The 17,201-nt window shown below is 53.7% G+C and overlaps 1 protein-coding gene across 6 annotated transcripts in view; it reads left to right on the top strand.

Moving 5' to 3' along the window:
* The first annotated feature begins 223 nt into the window (after positions 1 to 223).
* TSPOAP1 (TSPO associated protein 1) overlaps positions 224 to 17,201 on the top strand; it is a 68,155-nt gene continuing 51,177 nt past the window's right edge. For 4 of the 6 annotated variants that reach the window (XM_054287327.1, XM_054287326.1, XM_054287325.1 and 1 more), the window contains exons 1-4: positions 225 to 721; positions 12,320 to 12,427; positions 14,035 to 14,163; positions 16,146 to 16,322. In XM_054287327.1, coding sequence (XP_054143302.1) covers positions 443 to 721; positions 12,320 to 12,427; positions 14,035 to 14,163; positions 16,146 to 16,322 — 693 coding nt within the window. In that variant the 5' untranslated portion in view covers positions 225 to 442. Of the gene's footprint in view, positions 722 to 12,319; positions 12,428 to 14,034; positions 14,164 to 16,145; positions 16,323 to 17,201 lie in introns of all 6 variants that reach the window. The other 2 variants (XM_054287329.1, XM_054287331.1) reach the window with 2 other exon arrangements.

Genomic DNA, 17,201 nt, shown 5'->3' with positions numbered 1-17,201 from the left:
CCGCAGCGTTGCCGTGGAAACGGGCGGAGCCGCCGCCATTGGCGGCCCGGGGCGCGGCGCGGCCCCCCCGGTGCCCGGCCCGGCTCCGTATTGATGACTCGGCAGCGGCTGCGCCGGGGGCTGCCCGGGGCCGCGGCGAGGGGCTGGCAGCTCCCCCGGCCCCTCCGCTACGTCATGGGGCCGGGGGCGGCGGGGGCCTGAGGGCGGCGGGAGCAGCCTCCGCACGGGGAGCCGCGGATCCGGGCGGGGACGGAGCCATTCCCGGTGCGGGACGGAGCCAGCCCCGGTGCGGGGATGTTGCTGCTGCGGCCGCCCCCGACCCCGGTCCCGCCGCGGAGGAGCGCGGCCCGGGCTGCTCCCGCCGCCGCTCTGATGCCTTCGGCTTTCCCTCGCCGTGTCCCGACGTGCCGGGCAGCGGAGTGAGCCCAGCGCTGCCCCAGCCATGCAGGAGCCGGGGCGCGGCGTGCCCGGCGCGGCCCCGGGGCACAGCGGGGTCCCCGCCGCCTCCGCCCGCCCGGACCCGGACACGCGTGAAGGCGCGGGGGGTGACACGGCCGGCTGCCAGCTGTCCCCGGGCTCGGAGCAGGACGGAGCACCCCAGCCCCGGGAAGAGTCCTCGGGAACCCCCCGCGTCCCTCCGCCGGACGCGCAGCGGGTTCACTCCGCACCGGAGCTCGTCAGGCCGCTGCGAGCGATGGAGCGGACAGACAGAGCCCCCAAGGTAAGGCGGGGGTCGGGCTGTGTTTGCTCATCCTGGGGGAGACGCGGGAGGATGTCACCTCGGTACGAGACGGGAACGGGGAATTGGGGGCGCGGGGCTGCGGCTGAGCCATCCCCAAAACCATCCCCGTGGGGCCGGCACCTGCCACAGCCGCTGCCACACACCCGCGCCAGAGAAAGGAGGCTTTGCTGCCCTTCAGCAGGGATTTCCAGCTGCGTCTGCCCTGGAAGACGCTGGAGCTGGTGCGGGGTCTTGCCGGAGCCCACCTGGAACAGGCACAGCCCTGCACCAGCCGAGGCTGAGCCATCCTTGCAGCATGTTCCCGTTCCGGCAGCATCAATGGCTCTGCAGGCAGTGTCAGGGACATGATTCAGTGCCGCCCTCTTCCAGAGCATCCCCTCTCCTCTCTGGGGAGCCCTGGAGGGCTTGGGGCACCTCCACTGCAAGAGTAACCAGCCCCTGCAGGAGCACCCAGGCACCTCGGGGCAGTGCAATGCCCGGCCCTGCAGCATCTCCCTAAAAACAGCCCAAAAGGCTTCCTCAGGATCTCACCGCCTTGATCTGGGTCACAGAAGTTCATCAGCTCACCCTGTTTAGGACAGCTTGCCACCCTTTCCCATGGGGAACATCAGCCATCTTCTTGGGGTCTCCTGGAATCTGGGGAAGCTCTGTGGTGCTTTTAAAATAGGGGAGAAAATGGCTCTTGACTTTTTCTTATTGAGCGCAGGGGAGAGGAGCTGCCCAGTGCTGGTCGGGGTTCAGCAGGGGTGTTTTGAGCAAGGCTGGGCTGTGCTGCTGAGCCCAGCTGGAGAGCAACCTGGAGCAGCCTCGGGAGGAACGGCGCCCCTGGAAACCCTCCGGGGGAGAACATGATTTCACGGCAGCCCAGTTTGTAAAGGGTCTGTTCTGAAAGGCAGTTTATTGTGATAATAGGGAAAAACCACATTGAACCTTGGTCGGACTCTGACCCCAGCCCTGGCTGTGCCAAAAGTGCCACAGTCAAAATATGGGGCAGCAGAATGGGATGGATTTCTGCTCCCACCCCTCTTTTGTATCCCAGGAGTCCAGTCAGTTGTGCCAGACTTACTGTCTTCAGAGAATCCTGGAGTGGTTTGGGTTGGAAGGGACCTTACAGGCCATCTCGTTCCACTAGACCAGCTTGGCACAAGCCCTGCCCAGTGTGTCCTGGAGCACTTTCCTTTGGGAGAGCCGGCTGGCAAGGGAGGGAGTGGGTGCTCTGTCCTGGTGGGAGCCCGGGTGGGAAGGCTGGGGTTGGAAGGAGGGCAGGTGGCTGGTGCAGAGGGGTGTTTGTGGGTGCTCCAGCAGCTGAACTGCACCTGTGTGGTGGGAGCAGTGCACTGGTTCTTGCTGATCCCTGCAGTGGGTCCCCCCCATTGGTCTCTGTGGAGGTGACTGCTGAGCACCTGCCATCCAGTTTGCCTTGGTCCTTGGGCTGCACTGAGTGTTTTCCTGCCATCCTGGAGGCTCCTGGCTGGGTGGGAGCCTTCCCATGGCATTCTGGCAGCACCATAGTAGTACCATCAGGTAACCATGTACTGTGGTGGGACTGGTGGTGCTGGGATGTGCTCTGGTGCCAGACTGATGGTGCTGTGGGACCGGTGTTACTCTGCTGCATCATGGCAGTGCCACAGTGGCACTGTGATGTCATTGGGGTGGTGCTGGTGGTGCCATGGCAGTACCATCTTTAATATTGATGTTGATATCCAGAAAGGTTACCTTGTGTTTTCCTAGGAAAAAAAAAATCCAGCAGTTTCTCCTGGAGTCAAGTGGCTTTAGGGATCTGAAAGGCTTCCAGTTCAGCCCCAGGAGGGAGCTCAGTGCTGCTGTCCCCAGTGCTGGTGCTGCTGGGCTGTGGGGCAGCAACCCTCCAACCGCAGGACAAGGTGCTCTGTTAGAGCTTGGGCCAACTCAGGCTTGCACAGTTCCCTTCCAAAGCTTGGCTGCTCCTGGCCAGGCTGGGACACGCCCTGTGTGTTGCGCTGCCAGAGCCGAGCTTCCTCTAGGACGTGTGTCCTTGGGATGTCAGAGCTGCATTGTGTGAACAGGACAGCTGCCTCCAGGGAGTCCTCTCCTGGTGTGGGGAAGAGCCTCCTGAGGGCTCATTGCTGACAGAGTTGATTAAAGATGTTGATTTTATGATGAAGCTCTTGCTGTGTGTCCCAGCTTCTGGCACCACTGCTCAGCCATTCCCTGGGGGCCAGGCTGTGGAGAGGCATTCAGAGAGGCATTAAGACTGTCTGTAGGTCAAGTTAATCTTGGTGTCCTTGCCTGCGTCTCTCCTGAGTGCAGAGTGTGGAGCTGTTGCCCTTCTCCCATCAGGCAGATGGCAGAGGAACTCTGGAGTTTGGGAGGTGGGATGAGGGGACACACCTGGAGCCTCCCATCCAGCCCCTAGAAGGCTCCAGAGATGGAAGAGGCTGATCATGCCCTGACCAGGCAAGTGTTGAATATCTCCAGGGGCTGGGATCCCACCAGAGAAATATTCTTCACAGCCTGGTGGGAGTTTTCCTTGTTGAGGTTTGTGCTCACATCTCTCCATCCATTTGTCACATGTCCCTACCTTCTGCAAGGCACTGCAGGCTCCTCGGCAGAGCAGTGTGTCCCACCATGGCCCCACTGAATAATGCTGTCTGGGGGTTATCACAAGTGTATCCTTCTTCCTAGGCCTTTGGAATTGCTCTGGTCCTGCTTCCCAAAATTTCTGTGTGGACATGAGACATAAGAAATTACTTTGCTGCTGAGAATCTCCAGGCACTGCAGGGGTGGGATCCCAATCCAAATAATGAATATCAGAGGAGAAAAACATTGTCTGTGTAGGAAGAATGGGGTTAAAGTGGCACAGATACAGTCTGTCTGGAAATTGGAAAGCTCCCAGAATGCTGTCAGATGGATTTTAGAGCACTTCCCACAAGAGCTCAGTTGCCTGCATCTCCCAGGGGTTGCTGCTCCAGCAGGATCTGCTTTGGCCCTGGAAAATTCAGAGTTGGGAATTAGGGAGAATTCAGAATTTGGGAGTGGGTTGCTGAAGGGAAGGCTCCCTCCTGGTGCCCTACACTGGACAAGGGAAGAGGATCAAAGCTGTTCACTTTCTGCATATTCCCTGCATCCTTCCCTTCCAGATTACTCATCTCTCCAAGCTCCCCAGATCACTCATGGAAGGGATGAGCTCAGCAGCTGACCATTCCCTGTTCCCATCCCAGAACCACACAGGCAAGGGGCACAGTTAGGGTGCTCTGAACTGGTTCCTGTGATTTCTTCTCAATCACAAGAGGTTGCTTTGGATTTGAATTTCTTAAAATCTTAGCCTCAGCTTCCCTTGAGGTCATGTGGAGCTGAGAATATTCAATAAATCTGTAAGCCCAATTGAAAATGCTTAACTCAAGAAGCCTTCCAGTGAGTAAGAATTTAAATAGCTGCAAAAAAAAACCCCAAAAAACCAAAAAAAAAAAACACCACCAAAAATGTGTTGGTCCCAGTGGGGCCTAATAAAACAAAGCAGAGACACAGGAAGAATTGTAAAATACTGGTAAATATCCTCCACATCAAGTGCTCAGGTCAAGCTGCATTTAATGATAAGCTCAGTGCCTTTTGCAGGAATTTGTGGTCTTTCAAGAGCTTCAAATTTTTCATTGGCAAAGCTGGAAAGCTGTTCATTTAGTGTCTGAGGGTGTGTAGAGCTGCACCCTTGACTGGGAAGGGGAGGTCAGCAGGATGAAAGATGGCAGTAGGACAGGAGAACTTGGGCCATGGAGCTGGTTCTTGCCACCTCTTGCAATGCCAATTAAAAGCCTGTATTCCATCATGCTCAAAATCTGAGTAAATTAATTTTCCTTGGCTTGGCAGTGCACAGCCTCATGCAAATGCCTTAGTGCTGTTTGCTGCAGCACTATGGATGCATGGCCATCTCAGGCAGCTGCCTGCCAGGAAGAGCCAGTGCCTCTCTATTTGTAGGAATGAATGGAAAACAAGGCAAAGTGACACTATGCTCATTTTAGCTCTTTTTTTGATTAAGCTCATGCCTTGTGTGCAAAGACATGTCCAAATGGTTTGGCCAGGTCACTTGTGTGGGATGTGGAGGGTGAGTGACACCGAGCAGTGCTTCCTTGCTGTGTCCTTGGCTCCTCTGGGCTGGTGGAGATCAACTGGATTTGGGACAGGGCTGTCACACCATCTTGCTGTTGGCCATTGCCAGACCATGACCAAGGTGAGCAAGAACACTGATCCCAACCTCGAGTCACAAAATCCCAAAGTGGTTGGGTTGACCCTTAAAGCTTATCCAGTCCCACCCCACTGTTCCAGGCTGCTCCCAATGTCCAGCCTGGCCTTGGGCACTGCCAGGGATCCAGGGGCAGCCCCAGCTGCTCTGGGCACCTGTGCCAGGGCCTGCCCACCCTCACAGGGAACAATTCCTTCCTATGTAATCATGCCATAGCCTGGGCAACTGGAGCAGGATTTTAGCCAATGTGACCCAAAATAAAATGTGTTCTTGGCCCCTGGGAAGCTTCCAGTGATTTGGAAAATGGGAAGAAGAGGGTGAGACACTGCAGTGCAGATTTCTGGGCAAAAACTGACTTGTACATACAAAATCTGCCCCTTGGCTCCCTGATGTACTCTGCGAGGTGGAAGAGCAAATACACCTCTTCAGAGCTGCATATGTTGAGGAATCAAGTATTTCACTTAATCAAAGCACACCTGTGATCAGGATGTTGCTGCTGAGGCTCTGTGGTGAGGAGAGTTGGTGTTGACTTTGCAAGCCATGATCCTCTTAGAGGGCTGTGGCTCTTCTGTATGGGCAGGGGATTGACTGAGCTGCAGCTCAGGGGCTTCCCAGGGTGAAGGCAGAAGTCTCCTCATGCCTTTCTTGGGAGTGTTTCTCTGGATTAGAGTTTCTGTTACAGGAAAGATGAGATATCAGAGAACAATCTTCCCTACTCCAGCCATCAAACACCAAACCTGGAAAGAACAAAATTTTATCATTCTTCACCAGGGGCTTTGGGGTATTTTTCATGTTCACAAAATAGAATTATCTGACCCATGGCATCCAGAAAGAGTCCAGATGCTTAGCAAAGACCTCAGGCTGGTCTGGGCTTGAGCCTGCAGTGCTGGGAGCTGCAGACTGACCTCTGCTTAGAGCTAAGCAACAAAAATGTCTTATAGTAAGCCAGTACCCATGTTTTAGCTCAAATAATTTGCAATGTGCATGAGTACACAGCAGCGGAGGTTGCGAAGTCTTTCTGTGTTTTCACTGAAGTTTTTCACACATTGCTTCCCACATCTTCTACATTTTGAGTTTTTTTAATATAGTGGAAATAGTGTTGCATGAGCTACTTCTCTGCAGATTCAATTATTTGTTCAGCAGTACCCAGAAAATTCTGCAGTGGGGGAAAAAGACAGCTTGGCTGTCTTGGCTTCAGAATGTTGTAGCCTGACCAGGTTTTGTGGTGCACAGCCTGTGTTCCACATGTTCCCCAGGCGGGCAGTGAAACAGCAACATCCCCTGAGTGCAGTGGGGATGAGCACAGTCCTGCTTTACCAAGAGTGGAGCTTGGCCAAATCTTTCTGGAAGCTGGTAAGAGACAAGGGAGACACTTGTACACCAGTGTTTAAAGGGTAGTCGGGAGAACAGGCTTTGTACCTCTTTTTCACCTTACAAAATGCAGATATCTTTCTTACAAGGTGTGTAGGGGGCAAAGACCCTGCAGGGGACCACAGGGATGGCCAGGGGTCGCACAGTGGCCCAAGAGTAGGAGGGTGATGTTCCTGTACTTGCGGAGTGTTGCACAACCCGGTGCTGCTGCAGGTTATCTGATGGATCAGCTGCAGTTTGTGGCTGCACACAGACTGGGATTGCAAAACACTGTGCTTAACACGGAGAGAGCTGGGTCACAGCTGGGGAAAGCCTGTCCAGGGCCACACAGACCTTGTCATGCCTCTGCTTCAGGTGGGTCATGGCCATCTGGAAGCAGGGACACGTCTCCATAGCCACTGGAGAGCACGACCAGGAGCAAACTGGCCACACAAAAGAACTGGCAACACCAGCAGTGTCCAGCCAGATGAGAACCTGCACCCTGAGGAGCACCTGTCCCTTGCCAGTGCTGCCCATGACTTCTCCAAACCCTCATTCCTCACAATTCCCTGCCCTTTTTTCTGTCTGATGGTGAAGGATGAAGAATCACATGTGCAGCACCTCAGGAGCATTTCAGAACCACCTTCCCAGCAGCCATGAGGTATTTCAGTGTCATTTTCTCTCATCTCCTTGCAAATCCTCATGCCTTTTGGATTTGCTGTCAAACGTGAGGAATTGTCGCATTGCACTCTGGACCCAGCTGCAGCCTTGGATTTTGGAGAGCTGATCCTCTGCCTTGGGAGTTTTTTTTCCATTCACACTCTTCCCTGTCTCAGTTTTGCAGGAACATTAATTTCTCCCTGGTTGGGAGGCTGGAGAAGCTGAGCTCATCAAAGGACAGTGAGCCAGGTCCATCAGGCCTATTGAGCTGATTATTCTCCTGGAATAGCTCAATTTGTGTTCCTGGGATTCATATTGGTGCTTCCAGAGAGGGTTTTAAGATAGAGAAAACCTGGTTTTTCAAGACTCCAATTTCAGCTGCATCTCATTTTAAACATCCAGTCAGAAGCATCTGAAGAGCTGGCAGTGGTCAGAGGGTGTGCAGGAGAGGATGCCTGGGGAAATGCAGAGAAACAGCAAATGTATAGTGACTGCTCCCCTGAATATTCCCTCAATATCTTCCAATTCATGGCTCCAGCACTCCTCATGCTGGAGGCAGGATTTTTGAAGTTAATAGCCTTGGATGGATTTTTTCTTCCATGAATTTGTTACATGGGGTGATAAAAATCAGATAAATGAGGAAGTCACATAAATAAGGGCAAGTAGTAGTCTGGAAGAGGGATGGGCAGCAGGAGAAAATGCTGACTGATGGAAAGGGGAGCTGGCAGCACACAGGGCTGTGGGGAAGTGCCCTAAAGGCAAAGGCACAACAGAGATGTTTGTGTCTGAAACCAGGAACGGTGCAAAATGCAGGAAGGAAGCAGGACAAGCACAGTGGGACACACTGCCTGCCAGAGTGGCAGGATAATCAAGCTTCATCCCAGGCATGTCTCTTACTTCTCCCATGGCTTTGCAGCACTGTCCCTGTTCCCTGGGTGGGGATGTGCTGGCTGCTCGCTGTGCTGCAGCTCTGGGCTGGCTCTGCTCGCTGACCCAACAAGAGGTGAGGCTATTTTTGTCTTGCTTTTGACATGCAGTGAGAGCACTGCAAAAGAGCAGCCTGTGGAAAATAATTTTGTCCTGTGAGGTGGCTGATTCCCTTGAAACTGTCTGGAAGAGAAGAAAATGGATTGGCAATGACAGGCTTCATTTCCAAGTGAAGAGGATTGAGAAGTTAAGGGAATTAATTACTAAAGTCAGGTGGAATGAACAGCTAAAGGGCTTTGGCATGGTGGAGGCTTGGGGACTTCACCTGGGTCACTCTGCAAGGTGTCTGCAGAGGGGGGTTTTATTCAGAGATGGCTCCTGCACAGCAAACCTAGGAACTGGACCCTGAATCGGCTGCAGATGGAGAAATCAGGACATCTTGAAATTGTCAGTGGTTTGTACACCTTTAAATTGTGCGTGGTTTCTACACCCTCAAATTAGGTATGTTTTCAAATCAGCTGTGTGCCTGCCTGTTTCCTAAGGCCACCTGAGACCTCCTGTTCATGGGGCTACCTGGTAAATTCCTCCTCCCTGTCTGGCTTTCAGCAGGGATTTCAGAGCCTGGCTGGGTTTAGACTCTGGCTGTTCCCCGGGGCTGGCTGGGCAGCCCTGGGCGGGTGGGTGCCAGGCCGTGCTGCGGTGCCAGCGCTGCCCCAGCCGCATTGCAGAGCGTGGCTGCAGGCAGTGCCTGCCTGATTTACTGTCCCCCAATGGCCTCCTGCAAGTTTTCTGCAGGACTTCAAGGGCTGTGCTGAATGCATGTGCTCCAGAGGGATTTTGCCTGCATGACCCATTTAACATCCTGGCTGGGCACCTCTCCCTGCAAAAGCTGCTGCAGCTCTCCAGTCCATTTGAAGCTTTCAGGTGAAAAAGCAGCAGTTTTCTGGCAGCTGCCATGCTGAGGCTTTTCTTTCTTTGCTGTTTTCAATGCATCTTGGAGAAACTTTGGGCTCTACCTGCCAAAAGAGATGACAGATTAAACGCAGGCTTCAAAGCCACATGCCTGCTGCTCTCCTCCCTCAGCATCCCTGCTGTTCTGCTCCTGCCTTCCTCTCATTTTAGAAACTTTCCCTCTGGCAAAAGACCATGTCACTTGTGTTAATTTTTAGGTTAATTTTTTAGTGGCCAAGGATGCTTCTGATCTGGGGAATGTGGCTGCCCAGAGACCCTCTCTGCTGCCCCATGGTGTCAGCTCTGCCTTGGCTCATACAAAACCTCCTTGACCAAGGAATGCATTTGGATTCCAGCTCCTGCTGACACTTCTGTATGTCTTCATCTGGATGAGTCACTTTGGGGGGAGCCTCTGTGTCTCTCCTACCTAATGATTTCTTCCAGCTCCCCATGAAAGGCACCATGGGAGCCCTGAGTGCAGGCAGCAGCGAGGCTGCGCCGTGCAGCGCGGGATCCTCAAGGAACTGCAGAGCGGTTGATAAATTAAAAGCCATTTCATTATAGGAAATGAATGTTTAATGAGAGTGGGATGACGTCTAGACAGCCCTTCGGTTCCAGGCTCTCCGTGGTCTTGGAGGAGGGCTCAGCTGACGCAGCCAGCGCTGGCTCAGAGCCAGCAGGAAGGTTTGGCACAGCTTTTGTGGCAGTGAGGTCCCCGCGCGGGACAGACGTCCTGGCACAGCAAGGATCTCCTGCCTCCATGTCTTCTTGCTGCTGCTGTCCCTTGTGCCTCTCTGGGCAAAGCCCCAAGGAGCTGCGGCCGCAGAGGGACGTGCTGGCACAGGGGACACTTGGCCCCGTGCCTGGCCCCAGCCTGGAGCACACAGCCACACTGCTCCGTGGCACTTTGCCTGGGGAGGCTGCCACATCCACAGAATGGGAAGGCACATGCCAGCCTTTGCCACGTCATGGGCTTTGGAGTCGTGACACGAAACCTGGGCTGAGCTGGGGACAGCCTGGCACGGTGGGGGTGAGGGGTTATGAGCCCTTCTATCTTGCCCTAATGAAATGGTTTATGGCTGCAGAAATGGGATTTCAAATGCAGAAATTTGACTAAAGTCAAATTTCCCCAAAATATCCTCATGCTGTGCTGGAGGTGCTGATTGTCCCCTACTGAAGCCCCATGCTGCTGATGTCAGAAGTCCTGGCCGGCTGGTGGGGGAGGCAGGAACACATCAGCTCCTCCTCAAAAGCTCTCCTGCTCCCATCCCAGCACTGAGGCTGCTGGCTCATGGTGCTCGCCCTGTCTCAGGGCAACCACAGACAAGAATTTTGAGGTCTCTTGGCTGTGGCAAAGAGATGGAAATAATGCACTTTGACTTCATTGCAGGGCTGCCTGCTTGGCTCTGGGGGTGGCAGCAGGGGACCAGCCTGAGGAGCTGGCATGCACAGGACAGGAGATCCTGGTAGGACCCCTCTCTTCATGAACCTGCCCTGTTTTGTCCTCTTTGTCATCTGCAGCGCCCCCTGTGTGGATTCCCAGGCCGAGGAAGTGCTTTGTTGTTCATGGAGCTGGTGATGGAAGAAATGGTCTCTGGGACACCTCACTGTACCTGTAAAGCTACAGGGATAGGACTGATGTTGCAGGAGCTGGTACTGGGCACAGTGGTGTTGCACGTGGCTCCCAGGGGAACTTCCTGGCATCCCTGTGATGCTGGGTTCAGGGATTTCCTTTGTTCCTGGGCCTAATCATCTCTGGAAGTGGCCCAAAGTTGTTGGAGAGCAGGAGAGGGCACCCAAGTGCTGCAGGGTGGTGTCTCTAGGAACAGATAGAGGAAGATGTATTCTTGCTTTGCAACCTGTGGGTAGCAGTACAGTCTCCTTCTATGGGGCATTTCACTCCAGTTTTCACAAACCTGAGATATCTGTGGGGAGGGTGGGCATCTACAAACCACTCTGTCAAAAGTCTGTCAGCTTGTGGCATGTCATATCCTGGTGTCTCAAGTGGTTGATGGGACTGGGGACACCACGTGAGGCTGATGGGAAGGGCTGGGTGTTGTCTTCTGATTTTTTTTTTTTTTTTTTTTTTGGTAGTTGTTGTTTTCAACCTCTTTCAGCTGTGTTTTCCCTCCCTGCTTTGTCAAGGCATTTCCATACAGGTGTGAGAGGTTGGGAGAGCCATGAACATGGCACCACGCTGGGGAATTCAGTGGGAAGGACTTTGTGGCACTGGTCTCCTGCCCTGTCTCTACAATGGACACAATGGAGAAACCAGAATTGTTCCAAAGTTAGCCAGTCTCAGACCTCCTAGAGCTGAACTCCGGTCTGAGGTCTTGCTACCAAGAAAGCTTGGGCAGCATTCCTTTGGGAGTGACAGATGTTTCCCCAGTAGCTTTGGCTGGAAAACTGCAGGGCAGAGAGCTATGTGCACTGAGAAGGTCGCGGCCATTCAGCAGAGACTTGTTGGGCTCTTGGAGTGGGTCTTGCAAGACCTGCCTGGCTGCTGGGAAAACCTGCTGGACCTTCCTAAGGCACGGCCATGTGGCAGCTGTGAAGCAGCAGCTCGGCTCTGAGCTTTGCTAAGGCCCAGAAATCTTTGCTGGGAGCTGGCTCTGGTAGAGAGCGTGTGGCGAGCTGCTCTGGGCAGGAAGCAGCAACCACAAAATTCTATATACAGGTCCTGGCAGAGCTGCTGCTGCTGCTGCTGCTTTTGAGGCGGCAAAATGAAAGTGGTGTTCGCAAAGAATCTTGCATGTCACCTTCTTTTGGAGCCAAGGCTGACACAGAGAGGATGATCTGGGGTCTGGCTCCTGGGCCAAACACGAGTGCTGGTGTGGAGAAGAGGGCGAGGAAGTCTGGTTGCCTCCAAAGCCATGTGGTACTGGAGGCCACTGCATCCTTTAGCCGTGGGGAGAAGCACACATTCCTGGGGTGCCAGGGGTTGCATTCTGCCTGCCTGGGTCTTGCTGGCTCTGCTCGAGTTTCACCTGAGCCAGTTTGGATGGTGCCATGGCTCAGGGCAACAGAAGGGTCTGGGCTTTTTTCCTGGCTGGAAGTTGAAAGAATTCTTAAAGCTATGGAGATGGCAGCTGTCACCCTCAGGGTGGCCTCAAGGGCCAGTTGTCCCCCAGTGGACATGCAGCTCCTTGCCTCCTCTTAAAATCAGCCCCCACATCCCACCCTTTGGCACCAGCACCCTGACCCTGGCAGCCACTGGCACAGCCAGGCCAGGCTCACCACAGGGCTGGGGCTGGTGTGAGGCTGCGGCCCCTCTGCCACTGCCCCTGGTGAAGCCCTGTGGCCCTGCAGGAGCTGCCCCAGGCAGTGAATCCCTGTGGCCCTGCAGGAGCTGCCCCAGGCAGTGAATCCCTGTGGCCCTGCAGGATGTGCCTCAGGCAGGTGAAGCCCTGTGGCCCTGCAGGAGCTGCCCCAGGCAGTGAAGCCCTGTCTTGCCTTTCCATACTGTTTTGCAGAGTGGGGCTGACTACAGCTTCCTTGTGAGCCAGAACACAAAGCTCCTGAGTGCGCTGGAGGACCTGCGGCACCGCTGCTCCAGCCTGGCCGAGGAGAACAGCTTGCTGGTGAGCAGGAGATGCTGGCATGGGATGCTCTGTGGGGAGGGAGTGCTGCTGGACACAGAGAGCTGCTGTCTGCTGCCAACTCTAAGAGATCACAGAATCACAGAACATGCTGGATGGGAAGGCACCCACAAGAATCATCGAGTCCAGCTCCTGGCCCTGCACAGAGCCATCCCCAAGAGTCACACCATGTGCAGGACTATTATCCAAATGCTTCTTGAGCTCATGGGATAATCTGGACAGGGCCAGAGGACAAAGAAGGTCTGGTGCTATGAGTCCCCTGGGTGCCTTCATGCTGCAGCCGTTAGCTGGAGCTGGAGCTTTCCCTGCAGTGCTGAGCAGGGCTGGGCTGAGGAGGGGAAGTCACTCCTGTTTCCTCTTTAACTGGAAAAGCAGAAATACTGATTCACTCAGCCTTGTCTGTGGGTGACAGTGCAGCACTGCCCCCTGCTCCCATGAGAGCCCAGCACCAAGGTCGTCCTCAGCTGCACCCCAAAGCCGAGCCAGGCTGCCACAGCCTGGGCCGTCTGACTTCTGCCCCCGCCCTCATCCCTGACTCCCCAGGTGGGCTAGCCAGGACTCTCAGGAAAAAGGGGATATTCCTCTCCTGCATCCTCCCTGGAGAGCTGCACCCCAGTCCTGCAGTGTGGGGGTGCAGCCCAGCCATGCTGGGTAAATTTGATTGCTCAGCATTTCAGATTCATATCACCCCATTCAAAATGCTTATTTTAGATAATTTTCTTACACTAAAAGCATAAATTCAGCATGACCTGCACCCCAAGGAGTTACCCCTTGTCAGTCATCTGTATTTTAGTGAAGCACAAGCCTGTGTGTCAAATTTTGACTCTCAAAAATCAGCCTCAGCCACCCAGCCCAAGCACCCATGGTGCACTCTCACAGGGGCAGGGAGGGAAATAATCGTGAGGATCAGTCAACCTGACGTTTCTGCTGATGTGAAAAGACAGCATAACACATGTGGGTTTGACCTTGGGAGAAGGAGCCATTGGCAAGAGGCAGCTTATTGGAACAGACAGATAACAAATAAAAAGGGATTAAGAGTGAACAGAATCAATAGGAAGAAAAGGGAAATTTGCTTTGCAAATATCATAAAGTCCTTTGTTACCTTCTCCTGCTCATGCTTTGGTGTCAAGACAGAAAGGACACAGATAAGCTTGCTGTGGTGGTGCAGTACAAATCCTCAGGAATGTGTTGAGTCCAATAATCCTGAGGAAATAAACTGAGAAGACTCTGGAAGAGAAAGCCCAAAGGGTGGGTGGCCAGGATACCCTGATGCTGGAGTCACGTTGAGTCCTAGCAGGGCCTGCAACAGAGATGTGAAATGGAGAGGGACCATGTGGGATGGTCTGGGGTGGGGTGAAGGGCATCTTATGGGGACTAAGAGGTTACATTAACAAAAATACCAGGAAAGCACAGTTTTCAGGGACTGGAGAGGCAACAGAGATTGGTGTTCAATGGTTGGGATAGTTCCAGGAGAACAGGCCAAGCCCTGGCCAGGAAAAGGCCTCTGTGCTCTCCATAGGTCAGGTAGAGGCCAAGATGTTGGCTCCTGAGCAAAGGCTTCACCTCCAAGCTGTCCTTCTGCTCTCCAGCGCAGGAGCTGCTTCCCCCAGACAGAGGAGAAGGTGAAGCACCTGAAGAGGAAGAACGCGGAGCTGGCAGTGATCGCCAAGCGCCTGGAGGAGAGGGCCCGGAAGCTCCAGGAGGCAAACCTCAAAGTGGTGGGTGCTGGCACCTGGGCTGGGGGAGCACCTCACCACCAGGACCTTTGGTTTTCTGCTTCCATTGAGCTAGAAAGGCCTTTCCTTTCCCTTTTTCCTAAACCTACAGCAAACATGCTTTGCATGTCATAGCAGAGCAAGAATCACCAACCCCAGCTATCGCCAGCTTCTCTACTCCTCTTGGGGGCTGGTTTGAGGAATTTCTTCCTGCTTCGTTTCTTACTGTAAGGTCATAGTTTAAGGTAATTAACTCAGCTTTCTTTGGGCAAGTCATGAAAATATTTCATCTGACTTCATCAAAAAGAAACAGGAAGGATTTGAATTAGAAAAGGAGTGCGGTGAAGCAAAACAGGAAGGGGTGAGAGGCAGCTCTGTCCCATCTACACCTCGCTGGAAATGCTGCGCAAGCCACAGGGCTTCTGCCTTTTCCAACCCAACAGCAGCTTGTTGTGATCCCTGGGTGTGTGACATGGTGCAGCAGCAGTGGGAGGTGGCTGTAGGGTATGGGATCTTGGCCACACCTTCCTGAAGGAAAGCAGGGATTGTGATAGGGAATTCAAGCCATTTGGGGTAGAAAGGAGGAAGTGAAAGCTGTGCTGGAGAAAAGGTAGGGGGATTTCCTGGCACTGCTGCCCTCTCTGTCCCCAGGCACTGTGTCACTCGTCTGTCACAGGGTTTTGGTACTTGCAGGGCAACAGATGGAGTTGTCAGATACTATGTTGAGAGAAACCATTTGACATACTATGCAGATCCTCCAGCACCTATACAAATGTTGTTTTATTTGTTTCCCCAGTGAAACTTTGGGGTGGGGGCAGTTTAGGGCCTGTGCAAGTCCTGGACAACTGACTACTTGGCTGTGCCTTTTGGAGAGTGGGCTGGAGGTACGGCCAGAGAAGGGGCCCTGAGGAGCTGGGGTTAATTTGGCACCAGGTCCCTCCTGTGCTTGGTACCCAGGTCCTGTGGAGCCATGGTCACACAGCTTCTGCACATGCATGAGATGCTTGGGAAGACCTGGGGAAGAAAACTTTGCACAGAGGATTCTGTGTGCCTGATCTGGCAGCAGAGGATCCCCTTCCCAGACTGTCAGGCTTTGTGCAGATGAAAAAGGGCAGAGAGAGGCAGGGTTGGATAAACCCAGGAACTGGATGTATCCTCACTGCCCATAAGGCTAGGATGAACAGAGGGCTTGAGCTGCGCCTTCCTCCAAGTCTGTGGTGCTGGTACCCAGTGGGAAAGCCAACTCCAGGGATGGGGACATCCCAGGGACTCTGCCTGGGCAGAGCCTTTACTCAGCCATCTGCCTGTCCCTGCCTGCCCCGCTCTCCCTAAACACACTGCCATCCCCCTCTTATGCTTTCCTCCCTCCCAGGGAACATGTGAACCTCAACTACTTTTCCTCCAGTCCTGCTTTTCTCCCAGTCCTCCCTGGCTGCACTGGCCCTGGCTGGGCTTTCTTTAGCCTCTGCCTCTCCCTCTATCTTCTGCCCACCCATGCAGAAGCTCTTTCCTACTAGAAACCCATAGAATCTGTTTCTCTTCCTGGTTTGGCCACCTCTGCCCTTGATCCCATGCTATATTTGATCCCATGCTCATCTTTCTTACCATTCTCCCCTCCTCTGCTGTCTTCTCTTGTCTTTTTTACCTCATCCTGGTTTTCTCTCCTTCCCCTACCCACTTCTGCCCTGCCTGCAGCCCCCATGCTGGCTGTACCTATTGAGTACCTTGTCCTTCCCACCTATTCTTTGAGCCACTTCTCCATCCAGCCTTTCCTTTTCTACTTTTCCATAGGTCTGTCCCGCTCCTCTGTCTGTTTGTCTGTCCTGTGGGGCCAGGCTGCATTTTTTGACAGTGCTCCCTGTGCTGGGTGATGGGGTGGTGGTTAAGGAACACCAAAGGGTGATGGGGTGGTGGTTAAGGAACACCAAAGGGTGATGGGGTGATGGTTATCACACACGAACACACCTCACTGCTCTCTGGTGCAGGTAACGGCTCCGATGCCTCTGAAGGGCTCCAGCCTGGAACTGTGCAAAAAGGCATTTGCCCGCCAGCGTGCCAAGGACCTGACAGAGCAAGCCAGTGCTCTCCTGGCAAAAGACAAGCAGATTGAAGCTCTGCAGCAGGAATGCCGGGAACTGCAGGCTAAACTCCTGGCAGGGAAGGTGAGACACTTTGTGGGACATCACTCCACTGGGCGCAAGCGCAACAGCGGTGATGGAAACCAAGCTCTGGGAAGTGGTGGGGGGGAGTTGGTCTCAAGTGGAGGCTGAAAACAGGGGAGGGGATTTGATGTGTAAGCTGAGTGGGGACACTTGGGGGAGTGTGTGGCACAGACTGTCCATATCTCTCCAGAAGAGTGCATTGGGGGACACCCTGCTTGTCTCTCCATCAGTTCATGGATCTGAGCTGCCATTTCCAGCAGTGACTAAAACTCCTTCTCTGGAAACCCCCAAGAAGCCACAGACACAGGGTGACTTTTCAAAGGGCTGAGCTGCAAGCAAGCTGTAGAAGCAAGGCCTCCTTTCAAAGTGGTTCTTTGAGAAGCACATTCCCAAAAACCAGTCTAGATCTCAAGCTTTGAGCTGCAGCTTTGTGAGGGGTCACAGCCACCACGGGACTGGGGATAACTCAGTGCCTCCTGACATGTTTATTATGATGGCTACAAATCACCAGGCAGGGCTGGGTGTTCATGAAACCATCTGCAGTGCTAGTGTCTGCTCCTGAGCTGGTGATCTGCATTCCCCTCAGTACCAGCACAGGCCATGCCAATATAAATGGTGGGATAAAGTGGTAATTCAGCTCATCCCAAGATCTAGGACTGGTCAGAGCTCTTCTCTGTGACAGTTCTGAAAGGAGCTTCTGCAGGGAGCTGGAGCTGAGTGAGGTTGTTCCCACTCAAGGTGACTAAAGCAACCTGTTCTAAGTTGCATCTGAGTTGCATCTTTGAATTCCAAAATGGATGCTTGCAGTTTAGGTCAGTTCAGATCTCCAAAGGATCTCAGTAACATTTGGGCCTATGCTGGTTTCCCCGTTTTGCTAAT

Source organism: Melozone crissalis, unplaced genomic scaffold, assembly GCF_028551555.1.
Source record: "Melozone crissalis strain CALT ecotype California unplaced genomic scaffold, PUWL_Pcris_2 ptg000057l_1, whole genome shotgun sequence".
Lineage (NCBI taxonomy): Eukaryota > Metazoa > Chordata > Aves > Passeriformes > Passerellidae > Melozone > Melozone crissalis.
The sequence above is the reverse complement of the archived record's forward strand: the minus strand, read 5'-3'. Positions and strand labels throughout refer to the sequence as shown.